The sequence below is a fragment of the Seriola lalandi genome, unplaced genomic scaffold (assembly GCF_002814215.2).
Source record: "Seriola lalandi dorsalis isolate HSWRI2012SDOR001 ecotype SW California unplaced genomic scaffold, Sedor1 jcf7180002054688, whole genome shotgun sequence".
Classification (NCBI taxonomy): domain Eukaryota; kingdom Metazoa; phylum Chordata; class Actinopteri; order Carangiformes; family Carangidae; genus Seriola; species Seriola lalandi.
In genome coordinates, this window is record NW_019525241.1 from 2778279 (window position 1) to 2805257 (window position 26979).

Sequence of the window (26979 nt, forward strand, 5' to 3'; positions counted from 1 at the left end):
GCTCTGACTTGTATGGATTTTTACCTAGGTTTTCATTTCCTCGAAGTGACGTCACAGAGCAGTAACAGATTGGTGTACAACGCGCAGCTGCGAGTGAACATAGCCACTGATACGGAACAGGTCCATCCTCATGGTTTACACATCAGTCACAGCCTGTCAGCTGAGGGCGGAGCCAGCTGTCAGCTGTCAGCGGGAATTCCCTTCAGGAGTCACCTTGCACTTTGAGAAGGGAAAGGGAAGACTGGAGTTTCCCTAAATCTGCCCACACAGTCATGCTCGGGGAACTATGGGAAATTACACACAGTGATATATTATTAATCTTGATGGAATATATGTCAATATTTTTATCAACATTGTTCAAAAACAAGCACTAGAGGAGGACATTACCAGTTTCTGATTTTCGCATTTACCAATTGTAATAGCAATCTTTTTAGGGAAATATAAATGTTACAGCAATTATTTGAGCCCGATCATTTGTTACATAAAAAGAAAAAATATATAAATTGCTGTTTATGTTCGTTTCCACTAGATGGCGGTGTTGTCCGAGCATTTATAGTCCGTACTTTAAAACATGGGCAGCCGATAGATCCATACAGAGTGGACTAGTTTTAGTCAGAGGGAATCAGAACACAAGATTACTGTATTGGAGGGACTGGATATGATCCTTACCACTTTTCTGTTCTTCTGTGGACTACTGCTGCCAGTCAGTGAAAGCAACTGTGAAATATATTTATAGCCCGTTATTCACATGACACCCACAGGTACCCCACAGGTCCCATGGTTCCCCCACCAGAATACAGCTAAGATCCTTTCTGACACCTTCTAATCACCCCTCACGGTCCTAAAGCCCCCCTGGATCATGAGTCCCTGAAACCTTAAATCCATCTCAGGGACCCCAAGAACTCACACGGTGCCCCCTGGAGCAGCTTCACCTTACAAAGGGCCCGTGAAAACCCCCATGGGAGCCCAAAAATCCAACCAACTCAAGGTAGTCTGGAATTTATTCAAAGACTTCTTCAGAATGATTAGATACTACTATCCTATTTTACTGTCGGGTTTATTAATTATTTTTCCTTTTAATCCTCGGAGATACTTTCCAGGCCTCATAGGAAAACTGATCTCCATTAAAAAAAATCTTACAAGAATAACATCAAGAGCCAGAGTTTCAATTCTGTCATGACGTTTTATTCAAGTCAACTTTATCAACACGAGGGAGGAAACACGCTTTGTATCAGTTAGTGATCATTTTAAGATTATGGTTTGCCATAAAAGCTTATCAATAATATTTGTTTAACATTTGTTAAATTAGACTTTAAGTATTTGTTATTTATCTTACAATGTGAAGAAAATGGTCGAGTTCAACAAGTTCAGAATAAAGTTAGTTAATCTTATCCGTACAGCCCACTTGGAAGCCTCAAATGTCAGAGCGTCACATCAGTCCCTGAACGCAGCACCGGTGCGCTCTGGAGAGGCTCTTAGCTTTCTCAACAGACAGATGAGAGAGAAACATTGGGAGCACAGCAACAGGTTGGAGTTGTTGAACTTTCTACATCTGATCTTTTCATTGTATTTTCTTAAAGAGTCTGAAACAGTGAAAAGGTCTCTGCAAGATTAGTTCATGGACAAAAACTGTGGTCGAATGTAGTGTGAATTGTTATTTGGCATATTGGTATTTTGGTCAAGTGGAGCATCCTTAAGTGGTCAGGTAACCACCACAAGTGTTAGGTTCTTCATAAATGCAGTTTGTGAGATCCAATTTTAAGCAACTTGGATGCACTGATGGGACTGATCATCTGAATAAATCAATCAACTTTGACCAAAACTTCCACCAAACTTTTCTCCAGTGAAGCATCACGACAGGTTGAAGTGCCGTCAGGAACTTTTCTTGAGCTTCTCGGGATGTTTTCCACGACTCTCCTCCTCACCGCCTTCTGCGTTTTTGCGCACCCGGACGCTTTTACGCACGGGTGCCAGCTCCCCTCCGAGTGGCGGCCGCTGAGCGAGGGCTGTCGGGCGGAGCTGGCGGAGATCATCGTGTACGCCCGGGTCTTGGCGATCCACCGAGAGCCCCTGGGCGGCGGGGCGGGCAGCCTGTACAACTCGCTGCCCTTCGGGTTCGGGTACGGGTACGAGGGCGCGGAGGAAGGGCTGCTGTACTCGGCAGAGGTTGAGCTGCTGTGCGACCAGGCTTGGGGCAGCATGCTGGAGGTTCCCTCTGGATCCAGGCTCAACCTGACCGGGCTGGGTTACCTGTCCTGCCAGTCCCACACTGTGATGGAGAACTACTCCTACTTCTTCTTCCTCAGGTGAGAGTCAGGGCCTGGACTCAACAACAGCTCCAACACATTTAGGCTCTAATTACTAACTCAGACTGTACTCATAACAGTGTAGAAGTAAGAGTTATTGTTGACATATAAATTAAGCTGTACCCTATCTAACTATTTGCCCATTATGACACTCCAGTCTCTTCAGTCTTTGTCTTGGAGAAAACTATGTAAATATACTATTCTATTCCTACAATATGATTCTGAGGTGTTACTTGAGGCTGCATGAGTGTTTCCATTGAGTGCATTTTGCTTACTTTTTCTGCACAACATCTGCAGCTGCCTCTTATTTTGCAAGAGAAGATTTTACCTTCTCTTCCTGTTCATGTCACCTGCAGGATGGACGAGAACTACAACATCCTCCCCCATGGTGTCAACTTCCAGGACGCCATCTTCCCCGACACAACTGAGAACAGGCGCACATTCTCCAGCCTCTTCCAGTTCTCCAACTGCACCCAAGGGAGCCAGCCGTTCCACACCTTCAGCCCCGAGTGGGACACCCAGGAGGACAGCAGGGTAGGGCCTCACACTGTTTCCACCACACACACCTGGAATTGTTCTTCTTTTGAATGTCTATAACTAAACCAAGAATTGTAACCCTAAAGACTACCATGGAGCATAAATTGGATAACTGGTTGCCGTGGTAACACTTTCTGCTACCTGAAAACAAAACTGACTCTGACAGGTTGGCCTGATTCCCATCTTCTTGTACAACCTCATTACTTTCTGGAAAGAATAACGTCTCCTTCTTAAAGTCTGGTCAGTTTTTTTTTTTTTTGTGTGGTGTTTGCATAGGATGTAAACAAGCCCAACGCCATCTGGTTACCATGGAGATAACAGATTAACGGTCCATGAACAGCAGGGTGCAGGGAGCTGGAGGTGGGAGTGGGGGGAGTGTAGCTGAAATGTGAATGTGAGTTCAGTGTGTGTTGGAAGAAAAGTGAGACAGCAGAGCGAGGTCTTAGTGTGTGTGTGTGTGTGTGTGTGTGTGTGTGTGTGTGTGTGTGGACACCTAATCCTGGGCTGAGTTGTGACTCTGCTGACAGGAATGTGGTGAGGATCAGTAGAATCACAGTGTAACTACCCTCTGGCACAGTGCAGAGCTACATACACGCGCACACACGCACACATACACACACACATTATATCACTGCTCTGATTTACAAGAGGATAACAACAAATAGAAGAACACACACACACATACACTGAAGAGCCGACATGAGACCGTGTTTTCGGTCCCATGTGATCACGTCCCAGCGTTTAGAAGATCAAAGCAATTACTGATCGGTCGAGGTCCGACGGTCTGGCTCCTCAGGCAGACAGGATGCTGGCCGTCCAGGGGTCAAAGGTCAAATAGCAGAGATCTACATATTTGACAGGCAGCATTTTGAAAGTGTGTCCGTCTTCAGCTTCGATCCATGTCAGCATGAAGCAACAAACCTGCTGACCTGGGAGCAGTGATAAATTGAACCCTGTCAACGGAGATAGAAGTGTTTGTTATCACACCTCTGACTGATACGAGCAGGTTGCACCTTAAACAAGACGCAACAAGGCGGCGGGAGAGAGATCGACACAGGGCCTCGCCTTCATGTTGAGCAGAGTTGAGTAGAATATGATGTGCTGGCAAATTTCAAATCAATTTCCAAAGGCATTTTAATGTGGACATTTCATTGCTGTAATATCAGATCGTGTAAATTTGTGGTCAGTTCTGTTGACGTTGATCAGCTGAACATAAGAGTCTGTTACATGCTTAACAAGCTAATTATGCTAATTTGAAATTTCATAGTAATGTGATGATGGTGTCACTCCAGTAGATCAAAAATGGATGTAGTCATGTGTCATAACAGTAACTTCAAACTCATGCTCAATTTAATTATATTAGAAATGGAGGGTTAAGACTTGAACTTTAGCGAATGTGGAGCTGAGACTTGACTTACTTGAGCATTATCTCTGGAAAGACTTGATTTGTAAGAGTGTAAACTAAACAAAAAAAATATATTCAAGATGGTGAGAGGAGGAAACATCAGAGAGACTCAGCCACATGTTTGAGCCTCAGTCAGACACAGACTCAGATGAGGAGTCTGTTGAGACCAGAACCAGAGACTAGCATACGGATCAGAACGGTTAGCATAGTTAGCATCTTTTAATTGTTAATGTTTTTTGTTAGCTTGTAACTGGCAGTGAGTGACACAGTGTTAGTGGTTGCGCTAATGCTAACTCTCTCTCTCTCTGTGCTGACAAGGTTTCATGTTTATTTAGCCCCGCCCCCCATCCCCACAAGTTCACAGGACTGGTTCCTTAGGTTTGTGACGTATGAACATTTTTTATGAGACTGTCATTGGTTCACTGCAGTTCAAGGTGGAAACACTCAGTCATGGAGTTGATGATTATTTCACTCATCATATGTCTTGTATTATATAAAAAACCCCATATGGATGTTAACAAGGTTAAACGCTTGATTTTCATCGGAGGGGGTCTTTAAAACTAAAATGGTCAGAGTTTAAAGACCTGAAAAATTTACACACTTGCAAAAGACTTGGACTTGTTTCAAATGAAGTTTGACTTTACTCGTCTCCTCATTCCTTAGAATGATTTTTTTCTGCAAAAGACCCACTCACATTTGTATCCAGTAGCTTTATTAAAGTCATTCAAAACATCACATCCACTTTCCATCACACTTTCATCTATTTACATCAATCCAGTGATTACAAAATCAATACCTTTCTCTGTTTGTCTAATTTGAGACACAACATTGCTCCACCAACATTTCATCATCAACATCAACAGCCTGTGATGTCTCAGACTCAGTTGTACTAATCCTGATGCACCTTGTCCCTGCCCGATCTGAACTCTGCCTGTAGCATTCATAGACGCTGGCTAATTGTTCCTAAAATGGATTTATGGTCTATTTCATTGTCCACAGTCAAAACTGTTAAAGCAGTAAAGGTGCAGGATGTGTGTCAGTATGGGGGCTTCCCCTCCCTTTCTCTTCATGTTTGACCCCCAGGCCTCTGAGCTATGAGGTCAGAGGTCATTCAGACAGGGGTTAAATGCGCTGCTCATTTAGAGGACAAGATCCCACATGTAGAGGCCACGACCTTCAGGGAAGGCGGGATGTCAAACAGGTGTTTCTCTCTGGGAATTTATGGAGGAGAAGAGATGGAGGGACCCTCTTCTTCCCCCTCATGTCTCTCCTTACACTTCTTCCTTTTCTTTCCTTCTGTTTTGTTTGGGCTGTAAATGAAATAAGAAGATCAGGATCCTGTTTTTAACTTCACCATCTTGAATTCTTGTTTTTTCTTTGTTATATCAAGACATCCTTCAGCTGGAGTTAAAAACACTAAGCATTCCTTCAATTTTGGAGCTGAGAGGTGGTTTGCTTCTGGTTTTAGCCTCGTGGGAACCAGACGCCCCTCCAGAAAGACAGACAAGAGACTTCCTCCACTTTTCTGCCAAAACCCTCAATTAGCTTTTGTTCAAAGCCTCCTCCTATCAGCAGCCTGCTGAGCCGCTTTCACCCTGAGCCAGAGGTAGAGGCTCCTGTAAGGTCCCCCCCTCATCCGTTTAATACAGATTTGCCTAAAACTGAAAGATATCACACGTCTTCCTCTTGGACTCTTTCATTTGAGAGGTCAGAGTAAGATAGAAACACATTCCCCAAATACCTCTTGATCAGCACATTTCCATGTTTACATGCTCTCTAATGACTTGATTATACTCACAGTGAGGGAATACTCCAGTTGTAACTATCATGTAAACACCTTTAACAAGTTTTCTGACTCTCATTAACATTTTATGTGGACGCTCAGTCTGTTTCACTCAGTCGTTAAAGCTCGAGATGAATACAGTGTCGTGTGTGTGTGTGTGTGTGTGTGTGTGTGTGTGCGTCATCTTTGTTCTTTCTTTCTCTGCTTGTCTTTTGCTCTTTTTATCTCTTCATCTCTCACTTTCTCTTTTCTTTTCTTTTGTTCACACACACACACACACACACACACACACACACAAAGCAAAATAAAAGCTCAGGGAGAAGAGGAGAAACCCTGGCTTGTCTCTTTGACGTCAATAGTGAAGCCCTAAAGACACTAACTCTGTGTGTGTGTGTGTGTGTGTGTGTGTGTGTGTGTGTGGGTCAGGGTATTTGGACTCATGCTGAGGGTCTATATAAAGTTTGAAAGAGAAATCAAAAGCCTGGATAAATAAATGAGCAGTCAGGTCAGGGTGGACACACACACACACATGTACACGTACACACACACACACACTCCCAATCCCATCAACCCTTCACTCTCTCTTATGTTTACAGTCTGTTTTTTTCTTTATTTCTCTTTCTCCTCTTTTCTCCGTCTTCTTTCTTTCTTTGTCAAATTGTTTTCTAAAGAAATAAAATGCAGGTGGTGCTGACGTCTGCCTATTGGGGCAGCGCCAGAAGTGCACAACCTACATATTTTCACATATATGATACGGCTAACATGTTAGCAAACAGTTGCTAATTTACACATTGAGCAGACATGGCACAACATTAGCAGCTATTTAAAGTTGTGACTTACTGACAATATTCACTCTCCTCTTTAGCTCCATTTTGGTCTCCATCAACTTCTGAGGGAAATGTTTGGCTCTTTAGCCGCTAAATGCGCCACTTTGTTCACTAGCTAGCTTCTAATTTGAACGGTGTGTCCGATGGGGCTGAGCAGGGAGCGTTCAGCTGGTTTATCAGAAACTTTCTGCTGTGTCTGGAAAACACGATGAGAACGCTGAGACTCGACCACAACGGTAAAGTTTCTGCCCATGAAACCGCCCATGAAACCGCAACAATGATGCTGAAACGCTGGTGATAATTTATTGTTAATGTAAACATATTGTTCGGTGCATCTTTAAATGCAATTCAGTGGATGAATATAACAACAATAACTCCTCCTTAATTCTGTCTTCCTGCAGCCTTGATAGAGTTTTGGACAAAGGCAACATTGTCTTCCTGTTACTGCCTTTAAAACTTGAAATTGAGGACACTGTGTAAATGCATGTGTGTCTTCCTCTAAATACTGTTTATACAGATGATGCTAAACAGCAGGCAGGTAACACTCAGATGTTTTGACAGGTGGTGTGCGTCTGTGCGTCTGTGTGTGTGTGTTGGGGACGTCCTACTGAGAGTCTTCCTATGACAAAGGGTTCAAACTGGAAAAAAACAAAAAACTCAATGTTATATAACCTGAATTTGACTTCAATTTGAATGAGAAGAAAAAGTGGAAAAAGGGAAAAAGACTCACTAGTCTCTAGATCCTTCACCCTGTGGTCTAAGGCACATGTCTGGGGACCTGCATGTCCCTCCTCTGCCTCTAGCTCCAACTGGGTGAACTGACCTATAGAAAATAAAATATACTTAGAAGAAATATAAATTTACAACTTTACTCCCATTTTTCAACAGTTGAAATAAATGATCTAAGACCATTTTTTATAAACACAAAATACACACACACACACACAAATATATATATTTATATATGTCATGTTGTAGCATGATGTACACAATTCCTGGAAGCTTAAAACGTCCTGAGACATGTCACCCTCTGAGCAGGTTTGGGAGGATCTGGATCTGAGTGCAATACCAGATACTTCAAGGCCTTTTATCATGATCAGCCCAGAGCACACCTGTGCAGTAATCATGCTGTGTAATCAGCATCTTGATATGCCACACCTGTGCGGTGGATGGATCATTTCAAGGAGAGATGCTCATTAACACTGACAGACACATTTGAGAGAAAGATGCCTTTTGTGTTAATAGAAAAAGTTTTAGATCTTTAATCTGTGATGCATTTATATTTATGTTTGATGAATATATTCAGCATGAAGATAATTCTACTAATGAGTTGCTAGTATTTGTAACTGGTTAAAGGGAGCCTTATTGTAAAGTGTAAAACACATCATCCTTTATTAATGAGTTACAATAAGGCTCCATTTTACCAGTTACAAATACTCGTAACTCATTAATAAATGATGATGGGTTTTACCAGTTATAAATCGTAGTAGCTCATTAGTAAGATTAATGAGTAGTAAGCATTAAATTGATCTTGCCAAATAGTGAGCTTGTGTCAATATATGAAAACTGTGTTATACTTGTTTATAATTGTTTATTTATGATTTATAAAGCATCACAACAACTGAATTAAAAACCTGTTTATAAATCCTTTATAAGGGTAGGCTGATTGTAAAGTGGTACTGATAAAACTGTAGGTTTCCTGTATCAGTGACATTCTGTACAGTATGTTTTAATGTATTTAGCAAGAAGAGGATACCAGATTAGCCTCAGTCACTGAAATGATGGAAATAAATGGAGCATGGTAATACTGTCTGTACAGTGCATGGTGTGAGTTTATAGATTTTCCAGGCTTGTTCGTTCCTCTGGTGAAACGAACGCATGAACATGAACACACACGCATTCCCCACCGTGAGAGCACTCACCCCTGTTAACTCTGCTGGCTCAGGGTCAGCGCCGGTCCAATAATGAGTTGGAATATTTGGGCCCCTGAAACATCAAAGTGCGTGACACTTGCATTGTCAGGGAGATGGGTGACACGTGTACAACAGCATACACACTCCTCATGTGTGTTTGAACTGAGAGTAGGGCGGCTATGTATCCTCCTTCCGACCAAGTGTGATAGCAAGAAACAACAGCACTGTGAGGATCAAAATGTTTTTCCTCATTTTCTCAGAGAGGCTGCTGGGAAAACCACATTACCAGTGCTCCCACACTACACGACCAGCTGACGAGATGGCAACTGGTGCTTTACAACAGTTTGGATAGCTTGTTTAAAAAAAACAAACCCTCCTGTATGTTAACTTACTGCACACTTTCCCTCTCGTGTCCCCTGCAGCTGCTGTGCTCCTCGGTGCAGGCGGCGCTGTTTGAGGAGGAGGAGCGCGGCCGCAAGCTGCAGGAGCGCATGGCCTCAGCGGAGAGGAGGAACCGGCAGCTGAAGGAGCGCGTTCGCAAGGTGAAGCGCTCCCTGAGGAACGCCCGCAAGGCCACGCGCAGGGCCGAGCAGGCGCTCCAGGAGATGCGGGAGAGGCTGAAGGCTGCCGAGCGGAGAGAAGGGCATCACCTGAACGCCATCACGCAGGAGGAACCTCCACCTGGGCGTTACGCAAGCACAGCAATGCGCCAGCGAATGCAACTTTAACTTGTCCTACCTGCCCCAACCTGTCACACACCTGGACTGAATATTGGCTGTGGAGAGTGAGAGACTGCTGGGCGGTCTCTAAGATAGGGACAAACAAATAGCAACTGTCACAAATGAGTAAACACACTTTTATTGTAATAATCTGCATAGATTTAATGTAAGCAAAGTACTCTAACCCTTTTTTATATCCCTGATTGCAATAACACAACAGTGAGGGTCAGGATGATTCCTGGTCACCTGACAAAAGGACAGAAAAGTTTCCTGACAGAGAATCAAACATTTATGTTGTTGATAATTCCTCTTGCAGGTGGAGCAGCTCTTGAGCTCAGCTGCCTCAGGGCTCCTTCTCAGGCTGTGATCACATTTGACGGGATTTCGCTCCAATATTAAGCACAACTGTGAGTGAGCAGTAGTAACGGCACCAGCAGGCGCTTGTCAGAGTGTAAAGAGTGACACGTTATTGTGATTTGCCATTCACAACTGTCTCGTTTTCCCAACCCAATGTAGGAGAAGTCAGTGCTTTTAAACAGAGACCGATAAATGAATGTGATCACGGCCTAATGGAGCGCTGATATATTTTAAACACACTGTGATTAATCACCTTTCACTTCTAATGAAATTTTGAGCAGAGAGTGGCAGCCTGTGTCTGTGAATGAGAATTCCTGGATGTTTGAGACGGTTCATTTATTATTAATTCAAGTCTGGAACATTGACTTGTGTGTGAATATTTTTGTATGAATGTTTTTCTGCTTATAAAATCTAAGTTGGACGAACAACAGTGTGAAGTTGACAGTGTTTTGAAGAAGAACTAACATCTGGGTCACTGGAGTACATAAAAACAAATAGGCACATATTGCACACACACACACACACACACACACACACATATATATATATTTACACACATAAGTGGTTCAGTTAAGCTCTACAGCATCATGCAGAGAGTGTAAAGAGAGGTTAAGGTCAAAGGAGACACTGTACGTGTATATGTGCACTATTTGGTGAGAGAGAGAGAGAGAGAGAGAGTGTGTGTGTGTGTGTGTGTGTGTCTGGTCCATCAAGTGACTGGAATGTGTTTGTGTGGGCAGCAGTGTTCTGAACAGCAGGACGTCTCTGAAATATTCTTCTAATTCAGTCTGAAAAACCAAAAGCTCTGGAGGGAGGCAAGTGTCCGTCACATCACCAGACCCCGGTCAGTGCGGGGAAAACAAATCATGACAGAATGAGAGGGAGCGGGCTGGATGCAGAGAGAGAAGCTCAACAGCAGTTTTTGTCTTGTGGGAACATAATGAAACACTGATGATGATGAGCTGAGGAATAATTATGACCTGCATTTCATGATCAATGAGAAAAAACAGAGGATTATAAACATGCCACCTGTTCTCACATCTGTCCTGTCTTTGCAAAAGGTCTAGCAGAGGTTTATGCTTAGTAAGAATGCAAGTTAGAGGAAGCACATTATACTTTTGTAACACTGCAACAGCCTTACATTCATATCTAAGCCAAGTGTCTGTAGTTCAAGTGTTGTGACAGGTGTTTACTGACAACCCACACTGTCCTGTGGAAAACTTTGCTCAGTAGAGTGGCCAAAGATTCAACAGATTAAGATTAAAGCCAATATATGTGGAGTTTTTGTGTCATCACAGCAGCTGTATGTAAACAACCATGTGACAGTCTGTGTGTTTTCACTACAGTCGCCTCAGTGACCCTGGCTTAGATCCTTTAAGCTTTAAATATATTCATCAAGTGGAAAACTCTGGGGTTGAAAACTGAAGCCAACACAATACAAGTGCCAAAAAATTGCAGTTTCTCGAATGGCCCTTGAGTCTTGCTTCAAAAGTGAGTCAATCCCCATAGACTCCCATGTTAAAATGCCCAACTTTACAGCAGAAATAAACATGTTTACAGCCTTGTACAAAAAACTATTTTGGTCTCTACAGCTAATTTTCCTCCTTCATAGCAACTGTACAGGGGTGAATTTTTATATAACTCACCTTATATTTTATTAAGACTTAAAGCTCTGCATAATTGAGGGCGTTGCCGCTTTTACTGACAGGTGGGTGTGCCTATGGTTGCCACAAACTGGCATGCATCGAAGTCTAAGCTCCACATGCGTGCCACCTCTTTGCTCATTTTTGGACGAACTGAGTTGGGCTAAGTCAGAGACTGCCAAGATGGCTCGCTCTGAGCAGCTCGCTCTGAGCTTCAAAAACACTCCTCAGAAACCTACAGATGACATCATTTTTATTTACAGTCTATGGTATTTATTTGTATACTACCTCTCATTGACTTCCACGGTCATTTTAAAACATTTAGAACTTAATTTTACTTACTTCTCGCTTCATGCTTTACAGGAGGCTTTAAATTCTATTGCACTACGACTTAAACCAGCCGACAGGTAGCAATGTTCAGTGGTTCCATGGTGTAATGGTTAGCACTCTGGACTCTGAATCCAGCGATCCGAGTTCAAATCTCGGTGGGACCTGGTTTTTTGGAGATGGTAAGACTGTGTACACTCCAGTTTTGGGAAAAACACCCACCTTTCATCAGCACCTTTCAAATTAGCCACTAACACCTATTTGCTTCCTTTTACTTGACAACATGTTTATACTATATTGAACTACATATAATTTTATTAATGACCTGGTTCTTTGGAGGTAGTAAGACTGTGTGCTGTCCAGTTTTGGGAAAATCACCCACCTTTATTCAGCACCTTTCAAATTAGCCACTAGCACCTATTTGCTTCCTTTTACTTGACAACATGTCTACATTGAATCCCCTACTTTTAGTCACTGTAGATCTAAATTTAGAGACACGTTTAGGCCCGATGCATTGAGATTGATGCAATTTATTTGCGCTTACTTGAGGCGATGTCTTTTCTCCGTTTGGATTAAGCTTAAAAAGCTGCGTGCGCAGTCAGGATGGCCGAGCGGTCTAAGGCGCTGCGTTCAGGTTGCAGTCTCCTCTGTAGGTGTGGGTTCGAATCCCACTTCTGACAGCCTGTGATTTTAAGGGGACTTGATCCCAGTCAGGATATATCGGGAAAGAAAAATTGACATAAACTTGTGGGAATGTTTGTGTTCTGTTTCAACCACAGGTAGCGATGTGGTAAGTCAAACCATGTCGGCCTTCAATCAACTGTTTGTAGGAAGTACATTCTTGCACGCTAACATGAAATTTCCTACATCCCCTCTTGTCTGCCAGTGCAGCATTAGCTAGCTATGCCCAGTTTCTGTCTGCTCACCTGGTCAATCAGTCACATGATGTCAAATCCAAACGAAAGACCTGCCAAGCTACAGGTAAAAAAAGCCCATGTTTATACTATATTGAACTACATATAATTTCATTAATGTCCCAAGTACCGTCAGCCCTAATATGCTAAGAGCCAGGGCTAAAATGTAGATGTTCAAGTTACAGAGTGCTAGCTAAAGCTATAGTTAGCAAACCTACGTTACTACTTTAATCAGATACAGGTTGCAATTTTCACAAAATTAGACTCGGTATCGCAAGGCTGCCCTATCCCTGTCGTATGCTGTGTAATAAAGTCACAGACAGTTTCTTAACTGAACACAGCATCACTTGGGTTGCTAGTAAACCAGCTAGCTAACAATGCACCATGGACATATCACCGTCACCTACCATATCTCCTCTTGAGAGTTCTGTAACTGCAGTCAAAAGAAAGTAGTCTTGTATCAAAGCCACTTCCCTTCTAAAATAAAATGTTTCTTGAGATCATTGATGGTGTGATGACTGTGCTGTAAGATTATTTTCTTCACGTTTCTAGTTTGGTTTAGGTTTCAGGGGCAACACAGGGAAGCATCACATCACCCCCTGGTGTTTGCCTTCAGAACTGTCTGTCCAAATGACACAGATGCCATTTGCTCACTTCAAATTCCACAGCGTACCATGATCCCACATCCATTCCCTGCGAGCCTGTGTGTTATCTCCCAGTTTCAGATGATCTGTCTGTAATTAGGGTTATTGAATATATACATGCTGCTTAGTGCTTAGTAAAGAACAAAATGTTACGTTTCTGCAGGGGAGAGAGAGGAGAGGACGGGGTGGGGTGAAGGCCTGAATTAAAGATGAGGAGAAATCAGTTTAAGAGGCAGAGAGATCAGTGACTACCAGCACAAACACACTTACAGCTTGACAGCTGACGTCAACAAGCAATGTTTATATCTGTATGTGTATGTGTGTGAATTTGAAGGGTAATTTTGATTCAACAGAAATTCAATTCTGTTGCTTTGCTGTGTGTGTGTGTGTGTGTGTGTGTGTGTGTGTGTGTGTGTGTGTGTGTGTGTGTGTGTGTGTGTTCCCCTGCACTGAACCGAGGTAGAAAGACGGTCGAGAGGAAAATCTCCTACTGAGACAGAGGGCGAAGCAGAGGAAGTGTGATGATTTGAACCACAGGAAGCTCGAACAGGCTAAACTTTGCTAATAAAGCGCCAGTATTAACACAACTTATCTGGGACGAGCAAATCCACACCTCCAGGCTAACGCTGCTCAGCGGGGAGAACTCAACATTATCTCAAGCAGTCGCTTCAGTTGACGATAATTTCAAAGTTGAAGACTGCGTTTGAACACGAGCAATAGATGTTAGCTTATTAGCTGTAGTGTTCAAAGGATATGTATGAGCATGAGGCAGCCTGCAGCTCTTCTGTCTACTGTTGATATATCATCTCCCACTGATTGTTCTTCGCTCTTCAGTTGTGTTCATGGCCAGGGCAGAGCGAAATTCAGATATGGCACAAATGGATATTAAGTCAATGGGGCAAACATGCACAAACATACACTCCAGTCTATTATGAAGTTGGACAAAAGCCAGTCAGCACTGATGAGAATCCCACCAGGCCCCAGTGTGCATTGAGACAGAGGAGTAGCAACTGTATCGTGTAAATGTACAGACTAAGAGTCTACAGCCATGTTGGTGGTACTGTAAGGTTGTATTTAGGCCATAGGTTCACCATTAGTTTAGCATATTAGCATGCTACATTTGCTAATTAGCTATAATAACCAAGAACAGCAGAGGCTGATGGGAATTCTAGTCGCCCCATGTATTATAAGAACTGGATACCGGACTCACATTGTGCATCCCACTGCACATGCTCATTAATGTTTCCCCTGCTGGCCCCGCCCACTTGTTCCAACTCTGCATAGACTTTTCATTGTGGTGATGTCACAAAGATAAAATTCACTTTTCTAGACGCAGGGAAAATTTTACAAGTTTAAAACGTTAATGGAATAGAAGTTCTTAACAGAAAGAGTAAGAACCAACCTGGGGTGCGGTTCTAGGTTTCATGTTTACAGTTTTTCATTTGTGTTTTTTATAATGGTGATCTGTGGGGAAGGTTTGGGGATTTTTTTATTGCAATACCGTGAGTGACCACTGGAACATTTTAACAGCATGGCAGAGTGGTGGCGCCATATCCAGCTTTCTTTATACATCCAAGTAACCCTACCATTATGGGTAAAGATTTAAAAGATACTGGAAAATATGTTTTTTAATTTCTACAATATATTCACATATTTTGAAGGTAGTCAAGTTTAGGTACACATCAGTAACTGGCATCTAACACTTACACAAGAGTGGTTTATGTTTTCACTTTGATCCCTGAGGATATATTATATTACCATCTGTTTCACATACATCATAAACGTTAGCTTCTCCAACAGGTGAACATAACCTGCACTTTATGTAACTACCCGGTTGTATTTTTTAGGTTAACATGCTACATACTACAAGAAAAAAATATTCCAATGCTATCTAAGGTCAGAAAAATGACAGATTATAAAACAAACAAACAAACAAACAAATTAAAAACGTCTTCTCACGGTGTCACATCCTCCCAGACACACACACTGGCTGTTAAGCAAAGTCTGCAAGTTTGTTATGATGATTCATTTATGTTGGTTCTTAATCTAAAAGTACCATTAACAATTCATTAATTTGATTTTAGCCAATAGCTAATCAATCCCAAAGTAAAATGAATATTCAACTTGTTGTTGAGCAGCGAAGCATCAAAGAAACTTGAAACTGTCACAGACACAGTGTCTTCAGTGCTTTTTAGCTAAACTCTCCCTGAACCTTTAGTTACAAATGCACTTTATATATTATTTAATTGGGGTGTAAACCAAAGGAGAAACCATTCAGGCTCAACATACTTTAATGTCTGGAAGAAACATCTGTAGACAATGTGTTTTGAATGCTTTAGCCCTAATAATATATCCCAACATGTGCCTCCAGCATTTGCAACATCTGTCTTGTGTATGCTAAACATCTGCTGTACAGCATATGCATATATAGGCTATATGTCGGTCAAAGTCTCCAGTGTCTGCTGTATATCATATTCGCACACAGAGAAATGTGTTTATATTTGTAGGAATGTAGTCCTTATTCTCAGAATAAATAATACTAATAAGCCATCCTTGTTTTATTTTGTCAGAGATGCACACACACACACGCACACACACACATGCAAAAAAGAGAAGGGTAAGGAGTAATGTTACGATCATTCAGGATTTATTCCAGGAGAAAAGACAAACAAAACACAATCAGTCGCTCTGGCCTGTGTCGTCATGGTAACTCTGATATGTGCACATGATTGTCGAAGGCATCGGATATACAAGCCCCATTAACAGAAAGTCATCATCATCATCGTCATCATCATCATCACAGCACAAGTGCGGCAGGCAGCGCCCGCTCTGACACATGAGGGTGTCGTCAACGTGACGACGGTGCACAAGATGGGAATTTGTTGTGGTCACATGCAGAGAGTAAATACAGCCGGCTAACTCAGCAGGCTCTGGACGAGGACACGCACAGGCAGACACCAGGTCCCAAGGAGCAGCATGTGGAGTCTGAGTGCTACAAACAGTTTTCAGAGGTGGAGCTGTTGTCAACATTGAGGGCAGAAGCAAAGAACAGTTTTACATTAGACTGACACACAGCTGCTGGCGGGATAGATTTACTGAAGCTGACAACAATCCAGCAGATTCTTCAGTCCATGGAAGAAAATGCTGATATTATGACTCCTAAAGCTTCATAGAGAGACACTTGCGTCCTTCTAGTTCAAAGAAGTCTGATGATGATGGACCATGTGTTTATTGGCTTGACATTTTCAATGTGTTGTCAAAGCACAATTCCAATCATTCAATGTTAAAAAAAAAGGATCCTCTGATAAATACACAGCCAATTATACTTTACTTCCTTGGAAGCAGAGTTGGCAACAGGGCTGAACTTTGTGTGTCTACCAACATCTCAGCCACAATCCAGCTGTCTAGACAGGCCACGTAACGGCCTCGCGTTTTACTCACACGATTCATCCGTAAACGTGACCCAAAGCAGGTTTTTACTGCCCAAATCCATTTTCCTGAGTGCTCCCAAAACACAGGTGACCTACACCTCAATCCTGCGCCTGAACGCCTCTTACAGAGCCACTGCTAACGTGCTGCTAATGCTACACATTCTTTTGTACACACATTGATAATCACTTTGGATCCCTTAAATAATTAATAATAATAAATAATAAATTTCTCTCAATAATTAATAATTGAGAGAAATTAATTTAGATTAGATTTTATTCTCAAAGCTATTTCAGTTAGCCTAGCTAAGCTATAGCTCACGAGCTAAGCTAACATACTGACTTTAAAGGTCATAAATGCATGAAAAACATGAAAAAATATCTGTATTTATGATTAGATTTTTTGCCATGTTTATGAAAGCCCTAGGAGCAGTGCTTAGCTATTAGGCTATTTTGCTGTAGGAACCAGAGTCATTACTAAAGATAACTCCTACACAACTGTGACAAAACATCAGCTCAAACACATAAAAATCGCTTCGTTTTCTCACAATTTGTGCTCTTTGGTACAACAAAGCCTTGAAATACCAATCAGTAAATTGTTTTCACATTATTCACGTTGCAGCAGTTTTCATTGGAACACAGTATCTTGTGGCAAATATTTGCCAGTTTGTACCAATGAGATTCTTTCTGTCTCTGAAAACTGTTCGTAGAACTGACACTCATCTGCACTGAGTGACCTCAGCTTTTCGTGGACTCAGGCATCTCGACCTGTGTTTGTCTTTACATAATACAGAGATACTAACATCATACAAGGGCATATAAGATTATGCAAACACTCATGGTAAAGTTGAACTCTTGAAGCACTTTTTTCGACATGCTTGTGTTTTCATCTTTTGTGACGATGCACTTCAGCAGCGCCTTCGTTAAAAAAAAAAAAAAAAAAAAAAAGTTTCAGAGAGGAGTGTGAGCTCACGGGGTAATGAGCGGACGACAGTGGCCCGTTGTCGCCTCAGCGCCCACAACAGTGTGTTTCTGAGTCGGTCACAGCTTTGGATTTCTTCCTTTAGAATGGCAAAAACGTAAGCCTGAGTTCAGTAAACGATGCTTTCACTTTCAGTTGGAGTGACACTGAAGTGGCGATGGAACACTGATGGCGTTAGACTGTGCTGCGCAGCTCTGCAGGTGGCAGTCACACAGTGCTGGACAGTATAAAAGCAAACTGCAGTGGGGAGTAAAGGGAAAGCTTTTTTTTTTTCTTTTCTTTTTTCTTTTTTTTTTATACATTAAACATTCCATAGAGAATACAATCAACTTCCCTCCGCACTCACTCACTCTCTCATTTACTCACACATGCCTGAAAAGCAAAACATTCGTATATATTATCTTGAAAATGATCATTCATATTCACAATCTATTTACAGTAGCATCTTTAACATGGAAAGATTCATTCAGAAGACTTTTCTTTTTTTCTCACTCTCTCTCTCTTTAGCGAACAAAAACAGCAGACATAAAACCACAGAGGAGCGTGAACCTGAACCCTCTGCCTGCCTCACAGCACATCCGTAAAACCCAACGACATCATATTTAATGAAAATACACTCACGGTCTCGGCTGACCATCCATTAACATCTGTGCCAGATAAAAACCCGGTACACCATTTTTACAATGTAGCTCATTCAATAATAATAATGATGATAGTTAAGTGATTAATAGTAAAGTGATTGAAATCGTATAGGATCTGGCAGGGATTCGGTGTCTTGCACTTACATATATATATTTTTTTAACTATAGCTGCTGATGTTTCCTTATTCCACTTCCAAGAAAAAAGCACTGAAAAAACATGTTAAAAAAATGCATAGCAGTAAATGGGTACGTGTAGATGATTACAGTGAATAATCAGATTAAGGTGATCATTGGAATAAAGCCCTTACATGGTTAAAAGGTTCCCTTAGTGACACGTGGGTAATTACGAGGATTGACTTTAAAGTGTGGTTAGTAGAGAAAAATGTAACACAAGACCCCGCAGTAAAAAACGTCAAGAATAAATACAGGTTTCTGAAGCTGAACTGTGTCGACATGTAGAAGGAGGAGACACGTGGGTGTTGGAATTCAGTAAGAAACACTAAAAAGTTAGCTTTCTCTACGACTGCTTTGAGACGTGCACATTTAAAAAACACAATAAATCAGGTTAGCTGGCCTTAACTCAGACACCTTACTCTACTATACCTCTACTGTGACTGGAGTAACCGCTGGGACCACATGCATAAAGTAACTGCAGTGTCTTCATCCAAAATGCTCTGAAAATCTGTCGTCAGTCTCCATAACGTCAAGTGTCTGCTCCATGACAGTGCTCACCGCATATACAACTAGCTGAAGTGAATGAATTATTCTGAATAACAATGCAGCAGATGTGCTGTGTGTGTGTAACTGCACATTCAGACCTAAAGCGGCGAGCGTAAAAATTTGCTCTGGCTGTTCTGACAAGGACGCTGTTGAAGTTTGTGGGGCGCTCTGACATAGATGCCTTCAACTTTTTTTTTCTTACACCCACGCTGCTCAGGACGCACCGCCAACTGGCGTGCTGCTGCACGTGACTCCCAGTCACTTTGACATTCTCACCACTTTCAGTCTGAACGTACAATTATTAGATCAAACATGTGAATGAGTCAAGGACAATTCCAGTGTGATTAACACCACAGCAACAGAAGATGACACATCTAGTATAGGTCAAGCCCAAAAAATGCTGGCTCATACATATCCCATAATGCAACTCAAAGCAACTTTCATTAACCCTCCTTGCCTCCTAAATGCCAACATTTCAAACCCCACACTTGTAGTTTGAACTGCTGCAGAGACAACCCTGATGACATCATCAGGGTTATTTTTTCAAACACACCATCACGACTAATGCACCGTGGAAAACAGTCCCAAAAAAATGCACTACTTACTCCTGTTAGAGTGACATTTGCTAAAAACTACAGCAGCAAGTGACAAGTAGGAACCAATGGACTGAAGGCCGCAGACAGGGTAGGTAGGTTGGACATGATTTTGGTCTTTCCGTGGGATTTATAAACAATAAGAAAAAGGTATAATATAGCCATCGTTATAAGTGATAAAAGCTAGAGAGCAGTGATATAAAACTGAGGAAACATGGGGAAAAAGCAAAAAATCCAAACACACTGGAATTGTCCGTGCAGAGCAGAGTGAGGAGGTTTATTCACAAATGTCTTTTATGGTTTGTTTTAGTCAGTTAGTTGTTCAGTGCCAAATAGGTTGGCCTTCATACACAAAACAATGCAGCCAGCCAAAAGTGAATTCCAGAAAGCTTGGGTGAGTGTTGATTTGCTGTTATTTTTTTACCTTGATTTGACTTGACTTGTGGTTTCACACTCACTAAGCAAACACGGATTAAACTATTATTAAATAAACTACTATCAATAATTTGCAGATACTTTTCAGCAGCACTCTGTGGAGATAGTAAAAAAAGATTAGGAAGAGAAAGTCTCAAGTCTTCTTCTCTCCAGATTAATTTGTAGCTCAGCCCTTAGTTTTACTTCACTGTCTTGAACAACTTCAGATCTGACTGGTTCTGTTCAAGCTAGTTCAGTACTGCAGAATGAATCTAATTATCTTTGTACCTCGCACTAGTCTTTGGCTACAATTCACAATAAAGGGATCAGTAGAATTGCATGTAATAAAGACGTGACAATCTGATATGTGTGACAGAGCACCCAGCATTGTACACTTCTGCATTCTGAATTATGTCTGAAAGGCCATTACCACAATTTAAGCTACTGTCAAGTCACGTTCAAGTAAAGTCTGAGTTCCATTAAGAACAACAACAAAAAAATCTTAAATAAAAAGTCAGATTAAATCTAGTTTATCACTTTAAATGAGACATTAACTTGCTTTTAAGAAAAACTTGAAGAGCTCCAAATTAGACAAAAAACTGTTGCCTCACCCAGATTTCAAGTCCACTGATGTTTTCTGATTCAGATTTTCTACAAGTTGGCCAATGGTGTGAACCAACCAGGTGATCAGGTGACACTTTTCAGTATCAATACCCAGTCCTTGGTGGTTCACTCTGAAACCATGTCCTCAATATTCAATATTCACTACAACGACACAGCTAACTCCTTGAGTCCTGGGTCACTGACTATGTTGCCACGACGCCTGGACCATGACAGAAACCCCTAAACCGGGACACCGGTGTTTGCCGGCACACAGTGCAGCTGCAGTTTTCCCTGAGCACGTCTGAACTGGGTGCAGCCTGACAATGCAAGAAGGTGAGATCATGGCTTCATTAGAGGGGGAATGAGCAACGGCAGGCAACAGCTTCGTGGGCCAAATACTCTGAGGACCCATGTGGGAGGCGGTTAAATATCTCTGAGACGGTGTCTAACATGTCTTGTATATTTTAGCTACCTTGAAACTGCATTGCGCTGCTTGTGGCTCCTTAGTTTGGGAAGTCAAATGACAAACTATCTCTAATCACAAACACTCTCAACTGGAGGCAGTTTACCAGTAAATACAGATCTCTAACTTTTCCTATCCTATCCTAAACCTGCTGCATGCTTCATAGTAACCTGTACGTGCGCCCCTTAAAGGGCGATTGTTATAAAAGTCTTATAAAGTAAGAAAATAATAAACAAATCAGAATCTTTCAGACAATAAACAACTTGTACAATGCTCTGACATCCACGTTTTTTTTTTATAAAGGTTTACAATCTCTACTCTCTGTCAGAAAAACACAAGTGGATGGCGGCTAATCTGTGTCTGAGAACATATCTAACCCTCTCTGTGCAAAATAGATAAAGCGCTTACTCATGTTTTCACATCTCAACAGTTGTATGGTACTTTTAAAGCACTTCTTAAAGCACAAACAAACAGACAAAACAAGCTCGTAAGGATATAGAAAAGATCTTAAAGGTGCTATGTGTAGCATTTTAACATGGATAAATCATTGTCTCATCAGTTTGCAAAATTAGTAGAATTTGTGTAAACAAGTGAGGTCATTGCTCAGAAGACTGTTGGCCTCTATTCTGCATTTTCCTCAGGTACTGGGTCAGATTTGAAGGGAAATCTTGATTGCTGTACGGAGAAGGGTGCCTACTCCAGAGAATGTGGTGATGGAGGAAGCCAGAAGAAACAATGGGCTTCTGGGAAATGCGGTCTAAATCTAGAGAAACTCTTCTTGGCTATGGTCTTATTTATTTACAGTCACAATACCGAAGTAGCATTATCAATCTGACAATGATATGTTTGTTTGAAGTTACACATAGCACCTTTAAAATGAACAGTAATAATAGAAAATAAAACAATCCAGTTGCCAACAGTCAAACCTAAGTTGGAAAAAAGCTAAATAACGTTGTGCAGGAAAGACCAGATTCAAGAGGGAAGTTGATGTTGACTGACAGTGAATAATATGATACCACCGGCCCCTCCTGAACCACTAATTACAGCTCAAGCTTGGAGCAGTCGAAGCCCGTTTATCATTAAATAGCAAACGATCACAGCTGGCCACACGAACATCCTCAGTGAGAGTCAGTGGCCGTGCTGTTGTTGTTCCGGTGGGCGGGTGGTGGGTGTACAGTATGGCGCTGTGTGGCTTGAATCGGTGGGGTGGAGGTAAAGTCCTCTGCTCTCCCGGGAGCAGGGCGGGGAACTGGCTGGGTGGCATCCAAAGAGGAAGTACAGTAAGGAGAGGAAGGGAGAAGAGGGTGATCCTTCTCCTCTCCTGTTGTCCTCTGTTTCTCTCTGCCTCACAGCGCCGTGGCCTCCCAGCTGGTTCCCCGCGGGACCTGGCGTCACTTGGTCTCTGTGAGCACTGGGGCGGGCACCGCCGAGGGGTGTGGCCGGTTCAGCTCCGCCCCTGCAGCGGGAGAAGAGGCTGCGGATGCCAGACTGCAGGGCGTGGCTGGTGCAGTGACACCTGAGAGGGAGCACTTAGCTGTTACACCAGCAACACTTTTATAATTTGACTGTTCGCTAATCCGTGCTGCACGTAGTTACTGTTGCTCCACATATCAAGTCTTGCGTTCTCGCACAACACATTCACAGTTTACAGTGATTATGGTGACAGATTCATCATTCCAAATTTTTGTAATTTTTGAAACAATGGGTCCTTGATTAAATGAGCTGTGGCTAGCTAGCTATTTAAGCTAACATTAGCTTGATGAGTTGGATGAAAACACCATCTCCAGCTGATCTTTTTAAAGCCAGTTGATGCTGATTTGTTTTAAAATAAGACTCTTGTGAAAGCGTCTAAAATATAGGCTTGATGTCACGGCACTTGACATGGCATCATGCAAAAAGACTAAGGCTAAAGCTAATGTCCCCTGTAGCAGGACTACTGCAACACTTGCAGCTGAAGTGTAGCAGACATGTTGCAGTGTAGAGCCATATAGTCCCAGTATTATGACAAGTATGACAAGTAAAAATGTAAAATGACCAATGTAGTTCTGTCATTTCATTTGAACCATTTGACTAATTAGCTTATGTGTAGCCTATACTTTCATTCTTTTTATACTTTATTGTTTGTACTTTAAAATAGTTTGGTTTACTTTAGGCCTTTAGGATAAGGTTTTGCAGTGTGAACACAAAACTATTTTGGATAATTTTGTTTGGCGGAGGTTGCTGAAATGTAAACTACCCCAAATACATCAGTGCATTGCTGCTAATGTTAGCCTACACTCTGATATGCTGCAGTAGCACAGGACTGGCTCCCAAACAGTTGGAAAATGTCACACAATGGATGTGCTATTGCGTTTTTTATGAAACCTATAACGACAAAATAACAAAGTAGTTAGTGAGTCGTTAGCGTGTAAGCTAGTTAGTTGGACACGCTAACATTTGCAGCTCACATCAAAACAGAGAAACAGTGTTTTATTCAATCCCTACATTTTTGCTCTTGTGTTTTGGTTTTAGAAATGCTAAAAAACAGAGATACCACCCTCTAAACTCTTCATATATGTAGTGTGTCTCTTACTACAGTCCCACACATCATTTCAGCTTGTGGGGAGATTCAGAACTTGCTACGCTATGATTGGACACTTGCTGTTTGGAGAGAGTTTTAGCAAATAATCAAGTCATTAACTTTTTGGTCCTGCACATATGTTCGTCTTGCCTCTCTGGTGCCACTGATACCATTGACTCATACTCACATTCCTTGCGTGGAGCTGCTATGTTGTTGTCAGTGGAAGTGGTTTTGCTGGCGGCTATGTTGCTGCTCTGGCTCTGAGCCACCTGGCCGGTGTTTTGGCTCTGAGCTGGCTGGTTCTGGCCCGTCTGGCTCTGGCTTTGAGCCGGCTTCTGTGTCTGGCTCAGCCTGGTCGGCGGATTGGAGGCGTCCATGCTGCTCCCCATGCTGCTGCCAAGCTGTAGCCGCCTCATGTGTCGAACCACGGCTGTGGCATTGAACGCTTGCTGGATGGATGGAGAATTTTGGTTATCATAAAAGCCATTGTGAAACACCATTTTAATAGCATCGTTTATTTTATATGATGCGTTTCTTGTTAAAATAGGATGTTTTGGTGAGACACATCACTGAGGGCTTATCAGTTAGATAGAGTCAAGGCCGTGATGGTTTAATTAACTGAAGTTTTTATTTCAACCTGTTGGTTGGCATGAGATCAACGCACGTCTCACGAGTGGGGGGGGAATATTTTTGGTGATTTTTCATTTCATCTTGACTTTGAAGTTACAGACATGTACAATCTGCTTTCAATGAACTATCACTAGTGTTAAAGGGCCATGATATGGCTTTCTGCTGCATTTTATCTTCCATCAAAAACATCTGAGGTTCAAAATGAGCTGAATGTACAGTGAAGGGCTGAAGCTGACAGACTGTTCTTAAACAAAGTGTCTTCTGAGAGCTTCAGGAGGAACGTGGCCGACTCCTGACCATATGGCTGGCCAGGTATATGACTACCGATTGATTCATCCTCTAGAAACACGGACAGTCGTTTGAGGAGTTGTCCTGGAGCGATACAACAGTCTGCTGCAACAGAGTCATAACCACAGAGAATAAACTGTAGTAAAAAAAATTTACCCTCCATTTGCTCTTGGCGAAGTTCTTTCTGATCTGTCGGCTGACTGACTCATGGATGTTCTTACAGAGAGCCGTATCCCCAGCAATCCTAAAACACACACACACACACACACACACACACACACACACACACACACACACACACACACACACACAAATTCTCTGTAAACACCTCTGAATGTACATCAATATCTTTATTGATTTTATGCCTTTTTGTTAGCCTGTTTGACACTGTGTGTGTGTGTGTGTGTGTGTGTGTGTGTGTGTGTGTGTGTGTTTCTTTGTGTGTGTGTGTTTCTCACCAAGGGTGTCTGAGTGCCTGTTCACAGGTGAAACGCTTGGCTGGATCTTTTTCCATCAGACTGCTGATGAAATCCTTGGCTGAGAGAGAAAAACATTATAAAGGTCATAAACTGTCAATAACTTCATACCATCATACCAACTTGAAATACCTTTTTTATTTCTTTATTCTGGGGTAGCAGTTTATATTACAAAACATGCATCAGGAAAAGACACTCTACTTTCCTCTGCCGTCCACAGTTTTTCAAAATTTCAGAACTTTATAGAGTTTGGGGGAGGTAAAGTGTGCACATAAGAACAATGGAAAGCATCTGAGGGGGCCTGGAAGTAAATAAAATAAAGTAAACAATGAGGTCAGAGTAAAAAACATTACGGGGTCAATCATTCAATACTTCCTGTACTTTAAGGGCCTTGCATATTTGATCCACTCGATAGACTTTCCCATGACATAAATGTCATTTACTGTACAGTATTTATCAACTCCTGTATTGTTGGGGTTCAGGAAGTAAGCGCTTTTTTACAAGCAGGAATCAAAAGAAATAATCTTTCTGGACAATTCATGCTTTAAAAAGCAGTTTGTGACACAAATAACATTGATAATCATCGACATTTCAGTCAGTTTGAATTGCATGTGTAAATGTCCTGCTGCATGGAGTCATGGTCTCTGTAAAAAATAATTCACAAGAGAAAAGATGAAGCTAAAATTATCTAATTAGGCTGATGGGAATATCATTAGTTTTGAAGGTTTTCTATAAACCAGTGGTTGTCAAACTTTTTCACATCAAGGACCCTAAACTGACATATATGAGACCACGGACCCCCATCTGGTAAGACTTTTTCTTTTAGATATTTAATTACAGAAAGTGTTTGAAGCCCATGATTGAAATCGTTTTATACTCTCAATGTGTTACTTGGGCTGAACCAATCAGAGCACAGCTGGACAACACTGTCTGATCCGACCACATGGGGGATGGGGCATGCCTCTATAGAGAGGAAACAAACAACTCCAAACCTTGGTCAAAATTCAGTGTCATAAAAATATAACTGTTGACCTGATGATGGCACTAGATGAAAAGTTGAAAAGACCTTGGATACCTGCACCACGTCATGGAAATCCATCAGAAAGTTGTTGAGATTGTTTGAATCTAGATCCACGTCACTAGCATGACTAAACACACTCTACCAGACTGACAACAATATGTAGTCTGGGTTTTCAAACACACAAGTTGGTTTTACTGCAGGGCTGTGCACATTAAAGTGTGGTTGAGTGACCCCGCACACACACACACCGCACACGCACACGCACACACACACACACACACACACACACACACACAACATTCCCACATACATTCATTCCAGGCAGATGATGTCAGAGGCCGTGATGGAGGTGGTCTGTGTTCCATATGTGACGAAGAAGGACAATTAGTCAAAGAAGAAGAAGGAGGAGGCGGAGGAAGACTCACCTGAGTCGGATATGTCGTCCCAGTACGGAGCGTCAAACTCGTAGTCGGCTTTCAGGATCTGCTCAAAGAGCTTGGAGTCGTTCTCGTCGTAGAACGGAGGATAACCACAGAGTCTGCACACAAAGTCATTTATTCAGTTTTTCATTCTTTTCATTCATTTATCCAGCTACTCATTCAGTCACTGATGCATTTATTAACACCTTTACACATTTCATTTGCTACAAATCAAGTTTTTAGTAACTGATCTCTTAGTCAATATATCATTAATTTATTGATTATTTATTACTGCATATTCTATGATCATATTGTTATAATATAATATAATATAATACCATATCATATATAAATGTTTATTTCAAT

General features: G+C 41.8%; 2 protein-coding genes and 2 non-coding genes across 4 annotated transcripts in view; 3 read left to right on the forward strand and 1 right to left on the reverse strand.

Annotated features, from left to right (window-relative positions):
• The first annotated feature begins 1468 nt into the window (after positions 1–1468).
• On the forward strand, positions 1469–10275 carry ccdc3a (coiled-coil domain containing 3a). Its single transcript, XM_023422943.2, has 3 exons — positions 1469–2306; positions 2663–2840; positions 9194–10275. Exons 1-3 carry the CDS (start codon positions 1900–1902, stop codon positions 9497–9499), a joined length of 891 nt encoding a protein of 296 aa, XP_023278711.1. The 5' UTR covers positions 1469–1899; the 3' UTR covers positions 9500–10275.
• A 1637-nt stretch (positions 10276–11912) lies between these two features.
• On the forward strand, positions 11913–11984 carry trnaq-cug (transfer RNA glutamine (anticodon CUG)). Its single transcript has one exon. It is a non-coding gene; the product is annotated as a tRNA-Gln (tRNA).
• A 430-nt stretch (positions 11985–12414) lies between these two features.
• Positions 12415–12497, forward strand: trnal-cag (transfer RNA leucine (anticodon CAG)). The gene has a single exon. It is a non-coding gene; the product is annotated as a tRNA-Leu (tRNA).
• Positions 12498–16005: 3508 nt separating this feature from the next.
• camk1da (calcium/calmodulin-dependent protein kinase 1Da) overlaps positions 16006–26979 on the reverse strand; it is a 64125-nt gene continuing 53151 nt past the window's right edge. Inside the window, exons 8-12 of the mRNA XM_023422984.2 lie at positions 26620–26732; positions 25156–25234; positions 24854–24941; positions 23967–24228; positions 16006–22735 (exon numbers count right to left, since the gene is read on the reverse strand). Coding sequence (XP_023278752.2) covers positions 22611–22735; positions 23967–24228; positions 24854–24941; positions 25156–25234; positions 26620–26732 — 667 coding nt within the window. The 3' untranslated portion in view covers positions 16006–22610. The remainder of the gene's footprint in view (positions 22736–23966; positions 24229–24853; positions 24942–25155; positions 25235–26619; positions 26733–26979) is intronic.